The sequence below is a fragment of the Canis lupus genome, chromosome X (genome assembly GCF_003254725.2).
Source record: "Canis lupus dingo isolate Sandy chromosome X, ASM325472v2, whole genome shotgun sequence".
NCBI classification, from domain to species: domain Eukaryota; kingdom Metazoa; phylum Chordata; class Mammalia; order Carnivora; family Canidae; genus Canis; species Canis lupus.
In genome coordinates this window covers 122253746-122276264 of record NC_064281.1, presented here as the reverse complement: position 1 = coordinate 122276264, position 22519 = coordinate 122253746, and the positions used below count along the sequence as shown (strand labels likewise).

The 22519-nt window shown below is 61.1% G+C and overlaps 2 protein-coding genes across 7 annotated transcripts in view; one reads left to right on the top strand and one right to left on the bottom strand.

Annotated features, from left to right (window-relative positions):
• BCAP31 (B cell receptor associated protein 31) overlaps positions 1-9954 on the top strand; it is a 34853-nt gene extending 24899 nt beyond the window's left edge. For all 6 annotated transcript variants that reach the window (XM_025460620.3, XM_035711432.2, XM_025460618.2 and 3 more), the window contains exons 5-8: positions 6503-6638; positions 7500-7623; positions 8384-8484; positions 9564-9954. In XM_025460620.3, the coding sequence (XP_025316405.1) occupies positions 6503-6638; positions 7500-7623; positions 8384-8484; positions 9564-9602 (400 nt within the window). In that variant the 3' untranslated portion in view covers positions 9603-9954. The remainder of the gene's footprint in view (positions 1-6502; positions 6639-7499; positions 7624-8383; positions 8485-9563) is intronic.
• A 3783-nt stretch (positions 9955-13737) lies between these two features.
• Positions 13738-22072, bottom strand: SLC6A8 (solute carrier family 6 member 8). The gene is made up of 13 exons (XM_025460624.3): positions 21776-22072; positions 19987-20118; positions 18706-18955; positions 18140-18272; positions 17345-17479; positions 17159-17262; positions 16950-17074; positions 16441-16553; positions 16187-16324; positions 16004-16106; positions 15826-15926; positions 15572-15742; positions 13738-15208 (listed from the first exon to the last, which is right to left on the bottom strand). Exons 1-13 carry the CDS (start codon positions 22035-22037, stop codon positions 15068-15070), a joined length of 1908 nt encoding a protein of 635 aa, XP_025316409.1. The 5' UTR covers positions 22038-22072; the 3' UTR covers positions 13738-15067.
• Positions 22073-22519: the final 447 nt, after the last annotated feature.

Genomic DNA, 22519 nt, shown 5'->3' with positions numbered 1-22519 from the left:
TATGCAGTAGGAACAGAGAGGGTTGGGGGACACACATCCTGAGGACACCCAATTAGATGGTACTTGGGGGCTCTCAGCACTGGCCAGGCACTGGAAACAACCCGGGGCTGCTACTAGCTTTGTTGACGTAGATGACATAACCATTTATAGAGGCAGAAAAGGATAGCCCCCACCTCCCCAACATGACAGCTTCAGCAGTGGGAGTCTCCTGGCCACTCCCATTTTATCTCCCCACCTCCACTGTGCCCTGGCTGTGGATTATTTGGGTTTTTAAAAAGATTCTATTTATTTAATTTTTATTTGAGAGAAAGAGTGTGTGTGCACGCACACGCCCTAGTAGGGCAGAGTGCATGGGGCAGAGGGTGAGGCAGTGTCTCAAGCAGACTCTGCACTGAGTGGAGCCCAGTGCAGGCTGATCTGTGTGTCTCTCATGAATAAATAAATAAAACCTTTTAAAAAAATAAAATCATAAGCAACATTAACATCTCATCTATAAGAACTTTATAGTAACAAGTTCATAATGTAAACTTGGTAGTGTCTACTCACGGTTCCCTGATTGCCATGCAGGTTTGGGGTTTAGGTTTTTATAGTTTGTCTCTTTAAATTGTTGTCTAGAATAAGGTAACTAGGGGATTTTTAAAATCCTGATGCTCAGGCCTGCTGGAAGATCGAGTGATTTGGGTGGAGGCCCCATCACAGAACATCAGGTTTGGGTTTGGCCTTCAGTTCTATTGGTCTGTCACTCCATCTGCTGCTATATTGGCTGTTGTCATTTTTCTAAGACTATGACTAGAATAGAAAAGTGCTGCAGACCTAGGCACTGGGTAAGTCTTTTACAGAAGTCTTCCCTGCAGCTGCCCAAGGCCCACTCATCCCAGTTACAGCATGCAGTGTCCTGTGGGTGCTGGGCCAGAAGGGACTCTCATGACAGGACAGCAGTAAAGCAGGTGGGGGGGAGTTCTCTACACGTTGTCCAGGAAAGACCATCTGACGTGCATTGGAACAAGCGTCAACTTTTAAAATACAGATCGTTCAGTTCTTTGGGACTGAAGAATTCTCTTCCTCATGCTCTAGAAGCAGATGGTGAATGAGCTCCTCCTTTTTGGGGCAGGGTGCCAAGCAAACAGAGATTCCTTCTTTCTGATTCCAAGGTCACTGAAAAAGCCTGACGTTCCAGGAGGGCCCCTTTCTGAGGCAAAGGGTAGGGGAGTGGGGAGCAGGTTTCTAGTGTGTAGGCTTAAGGTGCTCAGGCTGTGAAGGAGCATGCTGGTATCACTGATGAATTGGGCCTGCCACTTAGTCATTTTAATTCATTTAAACTGAAAAGGACACATGTGGCAGGTGGCCTCCACATCATCAGTATAGCTGAAGCCACCTCTCAGTCCTTTACGCTGATGGCCTGGTCCAAGCATGTTTCCCAGGCTCTGAGCATGGCATGTTGCCTGCTGGAGGCACTGCCTTGTTTCCTTCCGACTCAAGTTACTACTGTGTTGGGCACACCCAGGGCTGATGGCTCCCTTCCTCCCACTTCCTCAATTTCTCCAGTCACCAGGTAGGATACCCGCATATTTGAACCCTCCTTGTCTGCCCTCATTCAGTTGCTGTCTGTCCCCTGGGTTACACAGCTCTCCTAACAGGTTTCAAGAAAGCAACATGAGAAAGCTCAAGAAATAGTTTGCTCCTGTCCACTGGTTCTCTTTAGCTCTAGGGGGTGCATGGCCACGTGCTTCTGCTCCTGTCCCTTCTAACTGGCTTCACTGGCCTCAGGGTGGGTGAGCACTCCCTGGCCATGAGCTGGAGTTGAGGTGAGCATCGGTATTTATCCTCATCCTAGTCCCCCTCCCCATTTTCTACAACCTCTGTACATGAGAGCTAAGAGGCCATTTGAGGTGACTTTCCCTGCATCTTAAACTATTTCTGCTGTTCTCCTGCCTTCTTCTCATGATTCTAAACTGTTTAAGGTTGTGTGTTTCCTGGGATCGTTTCTGTCATTATTATCATTCGACTTTGCCCAAAGCCTTTCTTGGGACATCACCTGGCTTTTGGTTCCTTGTCAGGGTGGCCTTTCCTTTCTTCTCCATGTTTTTTCCTGGACAGGTGGGCTGGGTTCACCCAGAACCCACCAGCAGCCCTGCCAAGCTTCGTCTGGCACAGGGTTGCAATCAGCCTGGAAAGTCAACAGGTGGCACTGTGACACTAGCTTGTGCCCAGTGGGCAGTGGGCTGAAGGGGAGTTGCCTGCCTACTTGTCCCTGTGTTGGGGTCCCAATGACTCAGTGACCCAACTCACCTGTGGGCATGGCACCTAGGAGATGCCTGGTAAATGCTAAGCGGGCAGTATTAGCAACAGGGTCAAGGTGAGGGTGTTACCACAACCATAGAAAATTTTAGTTGGCACTTTGGAGAATGCTCCCCTTGCTTGTGCCTCACACCCTATGAAGCCAATGTTTGCCTCCTCTATTTGCCCACAGGAGGGAGATGGGATTGGTGCAAAGCACATATGAACCTCGTCTTCCCTACTTGATATGGTTGGCACTGTTTCTTTAGTGTCCACATAGAGAGTCTGTTTCTCTCTCTTTCTGTTGTTTATTCAACCTTTTATAAAAGCATGAGAGCTCCACTCAGAGTCCAAGAACATCTTACAAGAAAGCTGAGTTGAATTCAGGTATTTGGGGATGACCTTGGTCTGCCAAGGACACATCTAGGTGTTCTTAAGGTTTGTGTGCTGGCTTTCCCATCCATCACTGGGTGCATTTAACATGGTCCCTGGGTCCCTCTGTCAGCCTTGTACTTCAGCAAATCCCTTTGGCTTGTGGGTTCTCATGTGCTGTCCAGAAACGGATGGCTCAGAACAGTTTTGTGCGTGATAGTACTCGGGTAGTAGAGCAGAGAGTGTTGGAGGTTAAGGGGCAGGAGACAGCAGAAAGCCAGTACATCAGCCTTTCCTCCAGGATGATGTCTTGGGGGCAGGTGCAAAGACTTGGGCCCCGTATATGAAGGGCAGTTCCAGGAGGCCAGCCCCTGGGCTCGCTGCTCTTGGCTTGGCCCTGGGCCCCCCGGCCTTGGTGCTGAGTGTTTTTCCACCTACCTCTTAGCTACCACTGCAGTCCCAAGCCTGGCTTACTCATCAGCACGGTTTTCCACTGTACCTCTCCACTGCTGGTTCCTGTCACCCTGTTGTTGCCTGTGTCCTTGTTGCTGTGGCTGGGCAGAGGGAAAGCAGAGCCAGGGAGAGCTGTGGCTTTGGGGAACAGAGGATGACTTGGAGAGGTGGTAAGGGGGAGCACAGAGTAAGAGCAGTGTGGCCAGCCACGTGGGGGTGTGCGGAGATGCTGTGGGAGAGCCGAGACGGGGACCCAGGAGGGGCAGGAAAGGGTTTTGGGGGAAGGTGGTGATTGAGTTGGTCTGAGTCATCAGAAGAGGGGAGGCTATCACAGACGAGTGCTGTGGCATGGAGACCAGGCGAGCAAGAACCCGGTGTGTTCAAGAACAGTTAGCCGTTGGTGTTCCTGGAGCAGAGCAGGGCCCTCCATGGTTGGCAGGGGGAGAAGGCCCAAACTGGCATCGGAGGGTTTAAGCAGAGGGGTGACGTGATCAGGTTGCCTCGGAGAAAGATCACTCTGGCTTGCTTTTGGAGTGTGGATTGCAAAGCCATATGGTCATGGATAGGAAGGAGGCTACTGGGAGCTGTTCATCACCCAGGACACGAACACTGAGGCCGTCCCCGTTGGCAGTGGGGATGACCTGGAGGTGGTCTGTGTGGAGGTGATGTGGACAGGACTGGGCTGGGGCTGGGGGGAGAAGGGCGCGATGGGGCACATGCAGACTGTGGGTAGACCGGCTACACCCTTCAGTACAGGGGGGTACAGACCGACTGTGCTTGGCTCAAGGACCCCCAGGGGCCAGCCTTTAGGAGACAGTTGGGTGTGAGGGCCTGGCCTGAAATGAACCCTGTCAGTGATGAGATGGGTGGGCAGTGAGGGTTGCTTGAGGCAGGGGCGGGGGAGAATCCTGCAAGGAGGGCCACCTATCAGCTGCGCCAAGTGCTGCCGAGCGAGTGCTCCAGAGGTTTCAGGGCACTTCTTGGAGCAGGTGGTTAGGCCAGCGGTGGTCCTGGTAGTGACTTGAGCAGGGCAAGTCCTAGGTTGGTGTAGGTTGCCAAATGGAGGGAGGGAAGGAAGAGAGGAGAAGAGTGGCTTGGGCCAGCAGGAGGGAGAGCTCCTTGAGAACAAGGTTCCTGGAGGGAAGAATTAGCATAGCAGAGTTGTCCAGGGCAGGGTTGGAGGAACAGGTCTAACAGGAAGCCGGAGGACGTGGACTCAGGGTCTGGGGTTGGCAGGTGCTGGAGGGCGCCTGCTCTGGTGGCTCCTGTCCTGCACTGAGGGAGAGATCCTGAGGAAGGGCTGTGAGCCTGGGTGGGGGGCTGGAGCAGTCTGCGGTTTCAGGAGGCTCTTTGATCAGTTCTTGTGCTAGGGTCTTTGTGTTTGCCTGGGCTCATGGTGGTAGCCCTGGCTCTCCATAGCTGGGGACGTGCTTGGAGGGCACTGAGGAAAGCCGGACCCCTGCTGCATTGCTACTGTTGGCACCACCACCCTGGGCCCGGCCTCCCTGGATAACCTGGGGGACAGCCATGGTCACTTACGACGCTGCTGGAGTCCTGTTCTTGTCGGCCACCTGCCTGGCCTTGTTGTGACAGGAGGTGTGTCACTCTTGGGCTTACTTGCCCTATCTTTGCCTGCTGGGTCCACCAGGTGGCACACGTGCCCTCCCCCCAGCTTGTCGCCATCTGGGAGGAGGGGCCTCTTCAACATCACCAGGATCTGCTGAGAGCTGCCGGAGTGCTCAGAATAGGGAGGTTGGGGCTTAGTCAGACTTGCCTTTCTTTCTGGGTCCCTCTGGTGACTTCTGCCCTGCTGACATAAGTCAAGTGTGTTGTTTCTCTCTGGCTTCTGGGGTGCTTGGTAGCTCCTTCCTCTTCCAGGGCTCCAGCCCAGTGGGGGGCAGGCTGGTGTATAGTCAGGGGCTGAGACAGGGAAACCTGAGCCCTGGGCCACGAGGTCCAGCTGCTAATTTTAGAGAGCACATGTCATTGGAAACTCTCCCATCCTGCCAGAAACCAGCAGCCTGGCTTTCCCCATGCTGCCAGGGGCCCCTGGAGCCTTTCCGCAAACCAGGAAGCATGATGGGCTTCTGAGAGCCCCTGTGTGCCCACCTCTCCTGCCCCTGCCCGGTACTTATTCATGACGGAGTCTGTGCCACAGCCCATGCCAGCAGGGGAGTGCGCCCGGTTTCTTGCCCCATGCCCTCGGGCCGTCTAAACTACAGGTGTCCACGAGAACCCTGTGAAGGCTGGCCCAGGAGCAGGCATCCAAGGCTGCTTTATCTCCTCTGAGCAAGCCCTTTGTTGTGGAAACACTGTACAAAGCAGTCTTTCCCTGTTCCCCAGGGGTGCTTATAGGTGCCTTCCTCATAGCTATGACCAGCCAGGGCCTCTTGTCTCAGGTGTGTGGGGAATGTGCCCTCCCTCCTCCCCACCCCATTTTTTTCTTTTTTCTTTTTTTTTTTCTTTTTTTTACTGTTTGAGCTGTGCCTTTCTCTGTTCCTCTCTTCTCTTATCAGGTAACATCTCGAGGACAGGGCTGGCTATCAGGGAAATGGAGTGGCAGGTGCCCCCAGCTGCCACCTGTTTGCCCTTCGTGGCTGGTCTGGACCTGAGATGTATGCTTGGGTCCTGCTTCCTTTTCTGTTCCTCCAGCCCCAGAAGACCTTGTTGTAGCAATGTTCTCTAACAGCTGCCTGTAGACCATGTGTAGAGAAAAGAGTCATTTTTGTCCTCCTCTTACTTGGCTTGGGAGTGGTTCCCTCCAAATTGAGAATGGGTGATGGTTCCAAGCTTGGATTTTGGGGTCAGACAGCCTACAATGGGGGCTTTGCCGTGTCCGTGTTTGGCTCTTGACCTTTACCAGTTGCCTTAGCCAGTTTCCCCTCTCTGAAATGGGGCAGTGATCGTGCCTACCCTATGAGGTGGGTGTTGAGGATTTGGACCAGAAGCTGGAAGTGCCTCTGGACGTTGGCTGCTCTCGTTTACCAGGGCAAGCCTGACTTCACAGCTAGAAAGATGGTGCTGTGGCTTCTCTGGAACATCCAGGCCCTGAGCTGGAAAGGGCTAGGTTCAGGGTCCTCCAGCTGTAGCCAGGCCTGGCCTGGGGTATCCTGTCAATCTGCTGCTTCCTGTGCCTTTGGGACTGAAGGACAGCCTTAGCTTCGAGCAGCTGTTTTGGGGTAGTATTAATCATTCTGGTGGCAGAAGATGGTTCTTAGGCTCCACCTTTTCCCTTTTGTTGCCAGACCCAGGCTGGCGGCATCTTGCTTGGCTGCTCTGGCAATCCAAGAGGACAGGTCTAGGCTGGAGGCAGGCTTGGGGCAGGGGCAACCAAGAGAAGTTCATGCCAGCCATTTCCCTTGCTGCTTCTGTTCACTTCTCCCTTCCTTTTCATTTGCAGCCTGCTTAGACGCCTGGTGACTCTCATCTCCCAGCAGGCCACGCTGCTGGCGTCCAATGAAGCCTTTAAAAAGCAGGCAGAAAGTGCCAGTGAGGCGGCCAAGAAGTACATGGAAGAGAATGACCAGCTGAAGAAGGTGAGTTCTACCTGCTGGACTCTGCCACGTGACATTCCCTCCGGGCCGCAGTGTCACCTCTGAGAAATGTGTGACACTGCAGCTGTTGGCAAAGCTGAGGGGTTGGGTAGAAGGGACAGGGGTGGTTCTCAGTGGGGGTATGTAGAGAGAGGTTGTGGGACTTGACAGGGAAAGGGGCACCCTCGTTGCTCCCTTGTCTCTATGTGCTACATCCAGGTCAGACTCTTTCCTGATAAAACTGACTCTGGTGAGCTGAGCCCTGTGCTATGAAGAACCATGGGCAGGTTAGCATAGAAGAATGCAAGATAAGGCCTGTGGTTTCCTGAGGATTGTATCAGCTCAGGGCAAGACAGGGATGGGAAGTGGCCAGTCTCAGAAGGCTTATCCGAGGAGGTGAGGTGTGAGCTAAGCTGGGAAGATGGGTAGATGGGGTTGGATTCATCCACAGGAGGGATAGAGTTGCACGGGCAGGGATGAGTTTGCTGCTTCTGTCCAGAGTGAGCTGTGGAGCCTGGGGAGAGGAACAGAGGTCATTGGTCAGTTAGGGGTGACTGGCAAAAGTCTCCAGAAGGTAGCAGATGGAGTCATTGGGTGGACTGGTGAACTCCCAGTGCTGCTAAGGAAGAGAGGTAGGGTGTGTGGCCTGTGAAGTGTGGCAGGTGGCCCTGCTGGCCCTTCCCCTTGCCTGGTAGCTGGGAACAGGCAGTGGCCCAGTTCTGTGCTGACATTTCTGAAGGGGCAAGTGCCCAGTGCAGCTTGAGGAATCACACTCAGTGGGGGAGACGGAGCTGGATCGCCTGTCTCCCTCCCTCCCTCCCTCCCTCCCGCCCAAGTAACCCGTGCCCTTGGCGTTCTTCCTAGGAAGCTGCTGCTGGCGGGGTCAAGTTAGATGGTAAGGATGCCGAGGAGAAGGTAGAAGAGGAGAACAGGAGCCTGAAGGCTGATCTGAAGAAGCTGAAGGACGAGCTAGACATCAACAAGCAAAGTGAGCATTGTCCTCAGGTGTCCCCCAGCCCCTGAAAGTCTGGAAGCTCCACCAGTGCTGGCTGCCCCTCTTGTGCCAAAGTATTAATAACAGATGTGCACTCGGGCTCAGGAGCTGAGTGAGAACATACAAATGGCCCCCTGCTTATCTAGCTGCTGGGGCTCAGTGGTGCAGTCTCTGTCTGGAGGCCCGGGGTGTCCCAGGGGCTCCGAGACTAGCTCTGGAGCATGTTGGCCAGCAATAGGCCCAGGGAACAGTGCTCTCCGCATGTGGCAGTGTCACCAGTGTCCTTGGGGCAGGGACGGGGAAAACTCGGGAAGCTACCCCAGAACGGCTGGCAGTGTTACTGAAGAGTTCATCTGTTCCCTTCCTGAAAGCCCCTCCCAACACGCTTTTTGCTCTCAGCATTCTGCTCCCTATCTCCTGCTGTCACCTCAATGTTCTCAGACTGTTGGTTCCAGGCCCACAGCCTCCCCGAAGTCACCCATGCCTAGGGCCACTTGGAGTCCCTCCATCAAATGGGCCAGGGGGTCCTTGGTGTTTTCCCGCTTCCCCCATCTGTGCTGGCCAGCCCTCCCCTGCTTCAGGGGCTCGCCCTACAGCTGGCAGGGGAACTTTTCTGGAGAGGAGCACCCTCCTAGACAGCCTCAGTGGGGACACATTCAGACCTGTCTCTGGTGTCTCCAGCAGCTGGATTTTTTCTTCCTAACTAATCCCTATCTTTGTGTTTTCTTTTTCTCCTTATCTGCATCATCTCCAGAACTAGAGAAAGCTGAACGCGAGGCCGTGGCCATGCGGAAGCAGTCTGAGGGCCTTACCAAGGAGTATGACCGTCTGTTGGAGGAGCACGCAAAGTTACAGGTCAGTGGCATGTGTGCTCTGCTCTGCCGGGTCGGATCTGCCCCCCGCACCCTGAGCAGCACTGAGCGGGCTCATCCCCAGCCTGGCCTCCCTCGACAGAGCCTTCAAGAGGCCCTGGTGGTGGGGCTGGCTGCTTTTTTCTTTCCCCCGTTCCCCCTTTCTTCCTCCATTGCTGCTGACTCTGGGTCTAGAGAAGAGCCTGCCAAGCAGTGCCAGTTTGGGCTCAGCAGCTGGAACTCTTTCTCTAGCAGGAGGGGTGTGGCTTGGCAGATGGCAGCCACTTGCTAAAGTGGCCTTGGTAGTGCGGTGGGCCCTCATGCCTGGCATCAGTGTTTCTGAGAAGAGCACCTTCCCTCACACGTGTACCTGGTCTGTGGTGTGGCGCTCCTGACTGGTCCAGGTCCATTGCAGGGACACTCTGCGACTGGCAGCTTGCCTCTTCTGCATGTGGGCTGTGGGGGTGATGCAGGGCTGGGGCGGCCTACCTGCCCCACCCCCCTCCTAGGACCTGTCAAGAGTCCTCAGATTGGCTGAATCTGGAAGCTCAGGTGGCCTGAGAATTGGGCCTGAGGGCCATGTAAATGCCCCTAAGTTCTAACAATTTGCCTTGTCACTTGGCCTAAATTTGGCCACCACAGTGGCTGAAGAGATAGGGCCCAGGCCCCAGAGGAGGACTGCTTGGCCTCAATGTAGGGTGGGATCACCAGCAGGACCCATAAAAGATGTGCAGAATTGTGCAGGGCCTGAGCTGGGACTTGGGAGGGACTTGAATGCCGGGTCTGCCACGGGCCCAAGACGGCGGTTGGTGTGGGGTCCTGTGGCTTAAAGAGAAGCATGACAGCAGAGGCGCCCAGCTACACCCCTCTGGTTGGCATTAGGGTCACAGCCTTTGCTAGAGAGGGTCCACAATCACCTGGGCAGGCCTTTAGGCGTTGCTGCAGGTGGGGTCCCTTGCTCACCTGGTACCTGTTACCTGGGGAGAAGCCAGCAAGCTGGGCCTTTGGGGTGAAGGGGCTAGGGGGTGAAGGGGAGGGGTGCACCCTGTCGACCCGTTGCCTTGTGGTTTCTGTCCCTTCCAGGCAGCGGTGGATGGCCCCACGGACAAGAAGGAGGAGTGAGGCTGCTCCTCCCCACCTGCCACCTGGGCTGTGCCCGCTGCTGCCTGCAGCCCGGCCTCCCCGGTACCTCAGTTCGCCCCCTCTGCTTCCTGTCCCCTTGCACAGCTTGCAGTTCCACGCTCTCCCGGCATACCCCAGGGGACCCAGTTTCTGCCTGCGCAGGATGAATTTGCTGCCATCCCAGCCGGCCAGGCATGAGGCAGGCATTGCTTCCCACTGGGTTGTGCCTCTTTTGTGTTGCGTGTTGTTTGGGGTTCCAGGGCCCCTTGTCTCTGGTCCTGCAGGAGGGTAGACGGTGCAGGCAGAGTAGAGTTTTCCTGGGGCAATAAAGTTCGTTGTTATGTGACTATGATTCGTGCGTGTAACTGAGGCCACCAGGAAGCCGCGTCTTTCTCCCATCACTGGAGGGACCAGGAAGGGAGTGGCGGGGAGTTCTGATAGAGACCCCCAATGTTGGGTCCTGGAGGCCTTCAGGTTATTTTCTTTCAATTTACTAATCTCTAAAGACCCCCTCATCCTAGGTTGGGCCCAGGCTCATACTTGCTCTCCCTGTCCCTTTGCCTTCTGCTCCCCAGGCAGGCCCTATTTTATGACCACTTGGGGTGTGTCTGACCTGTTGGGTTGGCCACTGGGTCCACGGAATCTTGGGAGACTCAGTAAACTGCTGGGGCTTCCGGGTGGCAGATTTGCCTGCCTCCTCTGAGTCCTGTTCATCACATTTTAGGACAGATAGAACATGGCAGAGTGCCACCAGTCACTCCCTGCCCCACTTCCTCCTGAAGGTTTGCAGGATGACCTCTGACTCACGCCTACTAAGACAGGAGACTTGCCCTTGACAGTGACCTATGACTGGCCCAGGATAGAGCTAGGTGGTGGGGAGGGTGCCCCCTCTGCTACCTGCAACCTTGGGAACATGTTGGACGTGCGTACCTGCTTGGAGAGCCTGCTTCTGCTGTGGTCTCCCCCCTTGGCAGTCTCCCTCCCTGCCCCCTCCCACCGGCCAGCTTCAGGAGGTGGCTTTCAAGACCAGCCTGAGGGCCTGGGTGGCTGGGGCTGCTGTAGCCCCTGTCTTCGATGCAGTGCTCATCCTCTGCTGGCCCTGAGGACTAGGCAAAAAGAACAGGTTGGAGGTATTTTCTTTGGAATTGGGGAGCCCCTGGAGATGTTCGTGTTAGTGGCTAGCTTGTACTCCTACTCCTCCTGGCCAGGCCTTGGGCCAGTGGCTGCCTTCTCCTGTGTCCCCTCCCTGTGCTTTCATGAACAGCAAGGTGGTGTCTGATGGGTGGTAGGGGTGGGGGACTGTGGGTGAGGCTGTGTGGTTGCTATGCTAAGGCTGAGGGATAGTCCCACTTTTCCAGGAAGTGTTCCCTGACTACCTTGCCCTCCCCCTGAGCTCACCGTTCTATGAATTTCTAGAGGCCAGAGTCCAAACTGTGGGTTCTTCCCTGGCCAGCTTCGGGTGGCCCCTGAACCCCCATGGTGTCAGGCCCTGGGCCAAGCAAAGAGAATGCTGCACCATGCTGCTTTTGGCATACCCCGCCAGGGGTCGGGGGGGGGGATGAGATGAGGATGGGGGTAACAGCCCCAACTGGAGGACCACCCACAGAAACTGGCCCGTAGGTTGTTCCAAGCACCGTTTTTTAGCAGCCTCCTGCTCTTGAGTGGGCCTGCACCACCCCCCTGTGCCCCCTCCCCTGGCTGTGGTAGCCCAGTACGTACCAAGTCCTGGGCTGACTGTTTTTTAAAATATTTTAAGAATTTTTTCATTTGAGAAAGCAAGAAAGGGAGAAGAGCAGCAGAGGGAGAAGCAGACTCCCCGCCTAGCAGGGAGCCCGATGTGGGGCTTGATCCCAGGATGTTGGGATCGTGACCCCAGCCCGAGGCAGATGCTTAACCCACTGAGCCACCCACGTGCCCCAAGGGCTCACTGCTTTCCTTACCTGTCTCCCACTAGATGGCCAGACCCCACATTTGAAGCCCCTACCACAGGGGCAGGTTCCAGAGTAAATGGTGACTACCCGCTGCTTTCAGGGCCCCAGCCAAGCAGTCCAACCTCTGTCGACTTCCCTTTTTATGATGTTGATGTTTTCGGAGTCTGGTGGCATTGTGGCAGGTGGCTCATAGGCCATTTGGCAAGAGCCAAAGGTACAGTTGTAGTTGGGGGAGTGGGGATGGTAAGGAGTTAGTGTGAGCCCAGGGTGGGGAGCAGAGCAGGCCTGAGGATGACCCTGGGCTGCAGGCTCTGTTCTGTGGGTGACGAGGCAGGAGCTGTTGCTGGAGGAGTCGACAGGGCGAGGCATGTGTGAGGGGCCCGGGACATTGCTCGCATGGCCCGCTGGGGAAGCGCCTCCACATGCCAGCACAGGCCCGGCTTGAGTTGCAGTCGGGCCTGCTCAGCCAGTGTTCCTTTCTGAGCTCTGTGGGGACCTGTCCCCTGGTTATTGGTGACCCTCAGACATGGCCCACCCTTGGCTGTATAGTTGAGGGCTAAAGCTCCTCCTCAGTAGGGGGGGCCATGCCTTGCTGGAGAGCAGGGACTGGCCAGGGAGGAACTGCAGGGGCAGCAAGCCAGTCCCTCTGAGGGGCCACCACTCCTTCCCAGGCTGGCGTCCAGAGTGCGCACCAGGCCCCCAAACCTTGACGAACCATCGTTCTTTCTCTGTGGGTGTGACCACTCTTGTGTACCTCGTGGACGCAGACTGCCCCAGCGTCTGTGTCTGGCTGCTTTTCCTCAGCATGTTTTCGAGGTTCTTTCACATCATAGTACATGTCAGGATTTCCTTTTCCTTAAAGCTTTTAGGTATTTAAGGAATCTCTACCCACAATGTGGGGCTCGAACTCACGACCTCGAGATCAAGTCTCCCGCTCTTCCCACTGGGCCAGGCAGGTGCCCTGCCCCGTTTCTTTCCTTTTTAAGGCTGAATAATATTCTACTATGTGGATAGGCCACATTTTATTCATCCATTTCCTCTATCAATGGACACTTGGGTTGCTTCTACACCGCCTTTCTTAATCCCACTCCGGTCAAGCTTTTGCATGCACCCAGCACCCCGGGCCTCCTGTGTGGGTCTCTGGGACCCTGTTGCCGGACCCAGCAAACTTTCTCAGGGCCTCCTGTTCCTTGACCATCAGTGGCCCCCTAGCGCAACCCTACACCCCCAGCTTCCTAACCATCTCCCCTCTGGGGGGGGGCGTGGAAGCGGGAGAGGGGTGCTCATTCCTGTGCCAGGAGGCCACCCTCCCCTCTCGGGGGTCCCTCCTGCCCCTCCCCCCTCTCCACTGCCAGCTCCCTCTCTGCCCCCTTGTGAGTGTCCCAGGGCCCCAGGGCCCCAGGGCCGGGTGATTGGGCCACTTCTCCCTCTGCCCCTGCTCTCAGTCACCCGTGGGGAGCTTGGGGGGGCGGCTCGGGGCTGTCAGGGCTGTGTTTGTGCTGAGAACCGCTACTGTTCTCTCCAGTCCAGACTCCTTGTCCACGTGCTGACTGGATGTTTGCACTGAGGCGACATCTCTGATACAGCAGGCCCAGTTAGCTGCCACCGTCACCCCCACACCTTCTCTCTCTCATGTCCCTGGGTGCAGGGCCTGCCACCGCCACCCTTCCTGGTGCCCAAGAGCTCAGGATCTGTGTCTCACGGAGTCTCCTGACTCCTGTCTGAACCCCTCATCACAGCCATCCACACCTCCACTGGCTCCGCTTTGCACATGGGTCTCTAATCTGAAGACTTGGCCCTTACGGTGCTAACACCCCGGTCCCAGTGCTGTTCGCCTTCTTGGGTCCTGCTGCAGCTGTCACTGGCCGTGCCAGCACTCCTGCTCACCTTCCCTTCCGGAGGTCACCTGTTCAATGCAGCATTTGGGCAACCTTCAGGAATCTCAGCACCCACGACTTCCCACCCTCGCGTTCCTCTTTACCATTCTCGTCATCCTTTCTCCCCAAGTATGTCAGCTCCGGGGGGAAAAGGCTTCTGCCAGCTTCGGTACCTGCTCTCTTCCCAGCTCCCGGAATGGCACCGGGTGGGCGCGGGGACCGAGGAAAGCCCGAGGGGAGGTGGCCTCCCCCACCCCACCCCTGCAGCCCCGACACCCTCCCCGCACACCCCCCCTCCTGACAAGCAGAGGTGGAGCAGGAGGCAGCTTTGGAAAATGACAGGTTTTTATTGCTATGTTTGCAGTGGCTTTTTAGCACAGTAAGAATGTCCCCGCCGGACCCCCACCCTCACCCGGTCCCACCCCTCCGACCGACGTCGGGGTGGCATGGGGGAAGCCTTTCTAGGGTCCACTCGGCTGTCTCGGGATCGGACGTGACACACACGTGGGTTAATTAAAGCTGCTACATGGAAGACTCGAGACGTGGGAAGCGCATCAGCTTTAAGCTCGCAGGTGGGAGCCCGGCCCGGGATCCCTTCCCCGGCTGGTGCCCACCTCAGATCCCTGCGGTCGTGCCCGGCCCCGGGGGCAGGGCGCACGTGCCAGGCGAGCGGCCCCGGGGTCCCGGCACCGCATCTACCTGTGGGCAGCGGGGGCGTGGGGGGTGTCCCCGGAGGCCGCCCGCCGTGCACTCTCCCCCCCAGTCTGGGGCCGGGGACGACACATGCACACCCACGCGACAGACTCGCACGCTCCACGGCTTGAAGCTTTTGCCTATGAAAATTAGATCTATAAATTCACACTCCTTGGCTGGGGCAGGGGACTAAGGGGACGCTGAAAGGGACGGGTGGGGAGTGGCAGGGGGAGGGAGGAGGGGCTGTTTTCTCTTTAGAAATATACAAGCAGAAATCTCTTTCCTCAAGTTTTTATAAAATGTGCAAAATACAAGCCTCATTTGCCCACAGGCACAGTTTACACCTGGTATTCACCTTTGCTAAGAGAGATCTAGGTTCACCCTACCTACATACTCACGCACACATGCACTCGTACACAAGCTCACACAATTGATATTGGTGGCAATTGGCGCGGGAACCGGGAGGTTCCGTTGCTGGCTGGCTCTCTAAGCTTCTAGAAGAGGGACGGGGAGAGGGGTCTAGCCCAGCTGAAACAGTGGCCTTGGTTCTGGTTCTGCTGCCCCTCCCCTGCCTCCCTGCCCTGTGTCCCCCCCCTCCCGCCACTGCTGCCTCCAGGGTGGGCCCCCCCCCCAGAGGCAGGCGTGGTGGGGCTGGGGAGACACATCTGCAGCGGGCACGAGGGGGCCGGCGGTCGGCAGGGCCTGGGAAGCAGCGTGTGTACCAGCTTGGTTGGGGGGTGGGGTGGGGAGGCATCTATTTTTGGTGGGTTGTGATATTTTTGGCGTTTTATTAAAAATGGAAAAAAAAGTTATTTTAGTTAGCACTCGTGGTGCTTCCTCCCCCCCTCCCCAGGCAGACCCCAAGTGTCAGGGAAAGGCAAGCCCCCTGGAGGGGTGGGGGGGCTAAAGCAGGGGCTGCTATGGCTACAAGAGGGTGAGCTGGTGATGGGAGCCCGGGTGCCCGTCACATGACGCTCTCTACCACCACCACCTTGCTGCTCTCGGACACTGGGGTCAGGGTGGTCAGGCCCCTGACGTCGGAGTCCTGAGCTCTATACTCCAAGTGGTGGAGGCCCCACACCGGCTGCGTCAGGTGCTGCCAGCGCTGCGGGAGAAAGGGACGCGTTGAGTCCCCGGGCCATGGGGGTCGAGGGGGCACGCATGCTGGCCCTTGGCCTGTCCGCTGCCCACCACCTGCCGCGGCTTGGGGACAGGGGCCCCTCCTGCTGTGGGGACTGACTGCACCCCGCTCTCTGACTAGGGAAGGGGTGGGAGGCCGGGGACAGACCTCTGCTCCCCCCGCCACGACCTCAGGCCCCGGAGGGTCTGCGTCCCCTCCATGCCACCCTCCCCCAGCTGGCCCGGAAACTTCTAGCGCACTGGTGCATCCTAGCGGGTGGGAGACCGGGCACTTTGGAGCTGATGCCTCGGCCCGGGGGCGGGGGGGTGTCGCGCAGGGCACACTGACCTCGGCCATGGTCCCCTTGGCCCTGAGGAGGCAGCCCAGGAGGTGGAGGGGCACACACAGCATGGAGGAGAGCGCGAAGCCCCAGCCCACGGCCTCGCCCCACCACGGGTACACGTAGGTGTTGTTGTAGACCAGCGGCTTGTAGTACACCACGTTGAAGATGAAGATGCCCTGAGGGGGAAGACCCCTGCTCAGCCGGGGGCGGGCCCCCGGCGCTGCTCCCCCGCCCCGCCCCCGCCTCCCCCGGCCCTTACCATGCAGACCAGCGGGGTGAAGAAGGACCAGCACCATTTCATCCAGGGGCAGGGTCGGTAGCCGATCATGCAGGCGACGTCGTCCATGAAGCGGTCGGCTCCTGGGGCGGGAGGGCTGCAGCTGGAGACCCCGGCCGCGCCCCGGCCGCGCCCCGCCCGCCCCTGCGCCCGCACCTACCGTACACCCAGGCGACCACCACGCACTCCCAGAAGGCCTGCCAGAGCAGGGTCGTGCCGCTGGCCGAGTAGTAGTCGAACAGCTGGAAGACGTACATCCCGCCCTGGGGACAGAGCCGCGTCAGGGAAGGCGATGGGCGGCGGCGGCCAGAGGCCCGGGGCGGCCCCCCTCGCCCCCACTCACATCAGTCACCATGGAGAGGTCGATGACAAAGCAGAGGGCACAGCACAGGGCCACAGAGATCTCCCTTTGGAAACGGAAGTAGTAGGAGGCCGGGAGGAGGTCGAGCAGGCCGGTGATGAAGCCTTCCACACCTACAAACTGTGGCCGGGCGCTGAGGCCACGCCCTCCGCCTACGCCAGCGCCCCCCTGCCACCCCCCCACCCCCTGCCCTCCCGCAGCCCCCCCCCCCACCCGCCCTGTCGCCCCCTGCAAACCTGGCTGTCCAGGCCCAGCAGCAGCAGCATGAAGAAAAACAGGGCAGCCCAGAGCGGGGCCACGGGCATCAGCGTGACGGCCCGGGGGTAGGCGATGAAGGCCAGGCCGGGCCCTGGGAGGGGAGGGCACGTCTGCACACCCGGGTGCCTCGCCGGCTGCACCATCGCCCCGCTCCCCTTCCCACGCCCACGGACGGCGCGGCCGCCCGGGGCCCTCCCGCATCGACTCGAACCCCGTCCCGGGTCACCGGTGGCCCCGAGGCCCCCCTCCTCGGCAGCCTCTGGCACGCGGGCGAGGCATTCTCCGAGGCCCGGGGCTCAAGGCTCCGCGTGGCCGAGGGCCCCGGGCTCCCGCACCGAGCCGGCGGGGACAGCTGGGCCGTGCAGCTGCTCGGCCGGGCCTCCCCGGGCCCAGGGTGACACGGCCAGTGCGGCGGGCGCTTCGCCCGCTCCCCAGGGCGCCTCTGCACGGGGGGCCACGGCGGGCGCGGGGCCGGGGGGGTCCGTACCTGACTCGGCCACCTTGGAGATGTGCACGCCCTGCTCCGTGGCCATGAAGCCCAGGATGGAGAAGACCACAAAGCCAGCAAAAAAGCTCGTCCCGCTGTTGATGAGTGCCAGGATGATGGCGTCCCTGAGGACACAGGGCCACGGGGCGGGTCAGGGCGCCCGCCTCCCGGGGGCGGGGGTGGGGGGGGGCGGCGGCGGCGGCACCTACTTGTAGCAGTTGTTGTTGAAGCGGTTGTAGCTGCCCAGCGCCGTGAGGGCCCCCAGGCCGATGGCGTAGGAAAAGAAGATCTGGGTCCCGGCGTCGATCCACACCTGCGGGGGGGCCGGCCGGGACGGTGTGAGGGGCTGTGCGGCCCGGCCGCGCCCTCCTCCCGTTCCGCGCACGTGCCCTCACCTGCGGGGACCCCAGCTTGGACCAGTCGGGCTTGAGATAGTAGATGATGCCATCCAGGGCGCCGGGCAGCAGCACTCCGCGCACCAGCAGCACGACGAGGACCACGTAGGGGAAGGTAGCGGTGAAGTACACGATCTGCGGGGGGCGGGCGGCTCAGAGGGGGCCCCGGCCCGGCGGGATGGCCAGGGGACCAGGCCGGGGGCTCGGAGGTCCAGCGGGAGGCCGGCCGGCGGCCGCGCCGTCCTCCTCGAGGCCTCGGCTCCTCCCGGGGAGGCTGTGTGCTCGGCTCGGGCAGCAGCAGCAGCCCCACGGTGCGCAGGTGACCCACGGGGGTGGGGGGGACACGGCCAGGGGCAGGGCCCACGCCCCCTGGGCCCCTGATGCCAGAGAGGCAGCATCCAGCCAGGGACAGGGGCAAGAGCCACGTGGACCGCAGACCTCTGCCTCCCGCCGCACAGAGCGGAGCGGGCCAGGCAGGAAGGGCAGCCGCAGCCCGGGTCCCCGCAGAGGCCCGGACAGCAAGTGGGGGAGCCGGGGTGGCCCCTCACTGACAAGGGACAGTTGCCGCCTGGGCCTCTCCCCCGAGGGAGGGAAGGCTCCCGGGCTTGAGCGTGCAGGGGGGCCGGGCCCTCCAGCCACAGGTGGGGATCCGGCGGCCTGGGTTCGACGACCCGTGCCCTGCTGGGGCCCTGGCCCCCTCCCGTTGCAGCAGTGGTCCCTGGCAGGGGCGCCCCTCCTCCCCCCCACACCCCCACAGCGGCCATCACCCCCAGCCCTGCCAGCCTCCGGCCGTACCTTTCCCGTCGACTTGACCCCCTTCCAGACACAGAAGTAGACCAGCACCCAGCAGGCCAGCAGACACAGGGTCACCTCCCAGTTGAGGGCCCCCGGCACCTCCAGGCCCCCGGAGAGCCGCAAGACTTTGTTCCTGGGGGAGGGAGGGTCCATGAGGGGTGCAGGCAGCGGGCAGAGAGGCTGGGGGCGGCCCTGGGGGTGGTGCGCCCCGTCCAGCCCCCCTCCCTCCCACGCCTGGGGTCCGGAGGTGCTGCAGGGTGTGAGCCTGAACGGGCCGGAGGCCGTAGGGCTGGGAGCCCGGCCCCGCAGCACCCGCAGCACCCGCAGCACCCACAGCACCCACAGCGTGCCCACGAGCCACCCCCTCCCAGGCTGGCGGGCACGATGGAGTGACAATGCCTGGGACTGAGACGTGAAGGAGCCAGGTCCACCCGTTCCCGCTCCTCTAGGGGCTGTGCTGGGGGCTCCCCGAAGACAGGCCGGGCCCCAGCACACGCAGACTCCGGCCATATGTGGAGCCCGCAGCGGGGGACAGGCAGGGCCCGGCCCAGAGGCGCCTGACTCACTCCCAGAACTCGATGACAGGGGACCGGCGGTCAGCAAGCTGGTCACATGTGAGGTTGGCCAGGCTGGCATTGGCACAGTCTTCATGGCGGAAGATCTCCACACAGTCGGGAGTGTTCCAGGTATGGCCACATGTGGCCCAGGGCAGCGTGGTGGTGAAGGACTTCACCAGGTAATAGAAGCCCCAGGCCAGCACCATGATGTAGTAGGTGTTGCAGTAGAAGACGATCACCATGGAGGCGTAGCCCAGGCCTGGGGAGGAGTTTTTGCGTGGGCTTCTCACGAGCCACTCCCCCCCCACCCCCCTGCTTATCTACCCTACCAGGCTCAGAGAAGCCTCCAGAGCACGACTGCGAAGATCTGGTGGGAGGATCGTGGGGAGTGGGAGGACAGCAGATGCAGAGAGCCCCCTGGACCCTGGACTCCCTTGTGCAAGTGTGGCAACACCAGGGCAGCTCCCCCATCTGTGTCTGGCCCCCTCAGCCTCCCCGCCAGCAGAGACCTGCCCCTGCTCCCGGCTTCACCTCCTGCAGCCTCCCTCGAGTCCTCCCCTCTGGCCCCGATCTCAGCCTCAGTCCTGTAAGTTCCCTAGCCTCACACACCTGTCCCCTCCTCTTGGGTCCCACTGCCACCATGGTGGTGGAGGGAGGGCCAAGCCTCCACCTGGGCCCCCAGTGGCCTCCAGTCCTCAGTGGCTGGGGGCTTCCTGGTGACCTGGGGCCGTTTGGGACATAGTCCCCCTCTCCGTCTCGGCAGGCAACCTTGGCCAATCACTGACTCTTCCTCAGGGTACTTCCTAGGGCCTGAGAGAATGGGAGCGCACTGCCCACACGCCCAAGGAGCTCTAAATTGACCTTTGCCAGTAGTCCCCTCCAGGCCCTGGACTGCATGGCTCCCATCCAAGCTCCTTTGGTTGGCCCTCTGGCCTTGGGGGAGCAGGCCCTTGGCGGCGTGTCTTGCTGTCAGCTCTTGCACCCGCCACTCAGCCTCGGGGGGCCAAGTGTGCTTGGCAGGGCCTGTTCTCAGCCCTGCCGGGCCTGGGCGTCCTGGCCTCAGCGGAGAGGCCAAGTCCCTGGCTCCCGTCCCCACCTGCCCAAGATCATGCGGGTGGTCTGCAGGTCCTCTAGCTTTCCCCTCGTGATGTGACGGGCCCCCGTGGAGCCCCAGCCTAGTGCTGAGATAGGACAAGATTTCTCAAGTGGGTGCCAGCTTTGCCCTCGCAGTGGGAAGGGCGAGGGATCCCAGAGCGAGAGGACAAGAGGGACCAGCCTGGGGCCGCTCACCTTTGAACAGGGGACAGATGTTCCAGACGTTGATGCTGCCGGCCTTCATGAACTGGCCCAGTGAGATCTCCAAGAAGAAAATGGGGATTCCTCCAACTAGGGCGATCAGGACATAAGGGATAAGGAATACACCTGGGGGAGGAAGCAGAGGGTGGGCACCTGCACAGGCAGCCCCTTAGCCCCTGGCTGGCTGGCCGCCTTCCGAAGGCCTGGGAGGTCAGGGTGGAGCCAGCTCTGGGCCCCACCCTGGCCCCATCACAACTTCCCACTGGGTGAATCAGTGCAGGGGGTGGCCACTGACTCAGAGGTGCAAGGTGAACAGCCTTGTGGGGAGAAGGCTGGAGTGTTGGGAGGGCTGTGGCAGTCCTCGGCCCTTGCAACCCTGTTTCTTGGGGTGGGAGGGGGCCCTATACCCACAAGGCTTCTGGCTCTACCCTCACCTACGGTGACCTAACAGGCGTGGAGGACACACACACACCCTCGTGTCGCAGTTCCCTGTTTGCTGGGCAGCGCAGGGGAGGACGGGCATGTGTATGTGTGCTCCTGCGCGTACGTGCGCTGTGGCTGGCACTCAGGCCTGGGGGACTGGCTGGCTGGGGCCAGGACAGGAGCCCTGGGGTCCCGTGTGCCCAGGCAGTCGCCTGCAAGTACGAAGGTCCGGGGAAGAGAGCAGGTGGGTGGCTGAGTGGCAGTCCTTTGCCAGGGAACATAGGGGGTGTCTGGAGGTGTCGGTGAGCAAGGACAGGGGAAGACGAAGTGGGGTACAACAATGTCTGGTGAGCGGGGCTTGAGGCCCCTGGCGCGGCAGGGCCAGAGGGCATAGGCCGGGGGGGGGGGGCGTCAGGGGAGCTGGGCACCAGCAGCCCGCCTGCCCCCCTTCCGTCTCCAGGCCCCCTACCGTCGGCCCCGCTCAGCTCTGCACTCCTCAGAAGTCAGGCTTGGCTGCAGCTTGCCTGGCTCCTGGTCCCAGCATCCTTCTTGTGCGTGACCTTGGGCCAAGGCCTTCGCTCTGGGCCTCAGTTTCCCAGCCATCGCCCAGTCCCCGTGGCTTCCCCCCAACCCCAGTGCCGCTCTGCAGTCACAGGACACACGGGTGCCTATCGCTGTTGCTAAGCTGGGCCCGGGCAGGCGGGCATGGGCTGTGCATGCAGCGTGTCCAGCGGCGGCGCCAGGCGGCCCAGGCCGCAGGCTACCCAAGCCTGGCTCAGGCACCCAGTGTTCCAGGCCCAGGCTGGAGGGGAGGGGAGGGGAGGGGAGGGGAGGGGAGGGGAGGGGAGGGGAGGGGAGGGGAGGGAGGGGAGGAGGGGAGGGAGGGGAGGGGAGGGAGGGGAAGAGAAGAGAGGGGAAGGGAAGGGAGGGGAGGAGAGGGCAGGGGGAGGGACAGAGTAGCCCATTGTGTGTGTGTGTGTTCGTGTGTGCACACGTGGGGGCCCCGCACAATGTGCCACTTGTGTGCCCGAGCAGCGGGGGCAGCCTGGGCTCCTCACCTCTGGGAGCCCCCCAGGGGCAGGCCTGGCCTTCCCACCTCGGTGGCCAATCAGTCCCGGGGCTTCGGCAGGAGGCTCGCCGGCCCCCTCCCCCCACACGCTGCCAGGCACATGACCGGCCAGGGGGGTGGAGGCCGCCAGCCCGGGCCACCGAGCGGCGGCGGCCAGCGAGGGGCGGCCTCCGGGCCCCCGGCCCCCGGACTTCGGCCCTGCGCCCCGCTGGGGCCGGCCGCGGGCAGGGGGCGGAGGCAGCGGGGGCCCGGCCGGGCGGAGCGGGGCCGCGGCGGGGCGGGGGCGCTCACCTCCGCCGTTCTTGTAGCACAGGTAGGGGAAGCGCCACACGTTGCCCAGGCCCACGGCGAAGCCCACGCACGACATGATGAAGTCCATCTGGCGCGTCCAGGTCTCCCGCGGCGGCACGGCCAGGCGGCCGCCGGGCGCCCCCAGGCCGGCGGGGCCGTCGCCCTTGGCCGGGGCCCCGTCGGGCCCGGGCGCGATCAGGGGGCCCTTCTTCTCGTCGCCGGACACGCTGTAGATGCCGTTCTCGGCGCTCTTCTTCGCCATGGCCCCGGCGGGCCGCGCGGCCGGGCCGGGGGGCGCGGCGCCTCGCGGGGGCGGGCGGGCGGGCGGCGGGGGGCGCCGGTGGCGCGGGGGGGGCCCCGAAGGCGCGGGCCCTCCGGGGGCCGGGGGCGGCCGGGCCGGGGGTCGGGGAGGCGGGGCGGCGCGGTCAGAAGCAGTCCACGAAGCACTTGAAAGTGAGCCTGAAGAATCTCATGTGTGTCGGGGGCCCGGGGGCGCGCGGGCGGCGGCGGGGCCCGGCCGGGCGGCGGCGGTGGCTCCCGAGACTCCTGCCCGCGGCTCGGGCGGCGGCGGCGGCGGCTCGCCCGGCCCGAGATTCAGCCTAGCGGGGCGCGGGCGGCATCGGGCGCCCACGGTCTGCAAGCGGCGGCCGGAGCAGGGGCCTGCGGCCCGCGCCCCCCGCCCCGGTCCGGGCCGGCGCGGCTGCCCGGCTCGCTCGCGGCTCCGGCGGTGGCGGTGGCGGCGGC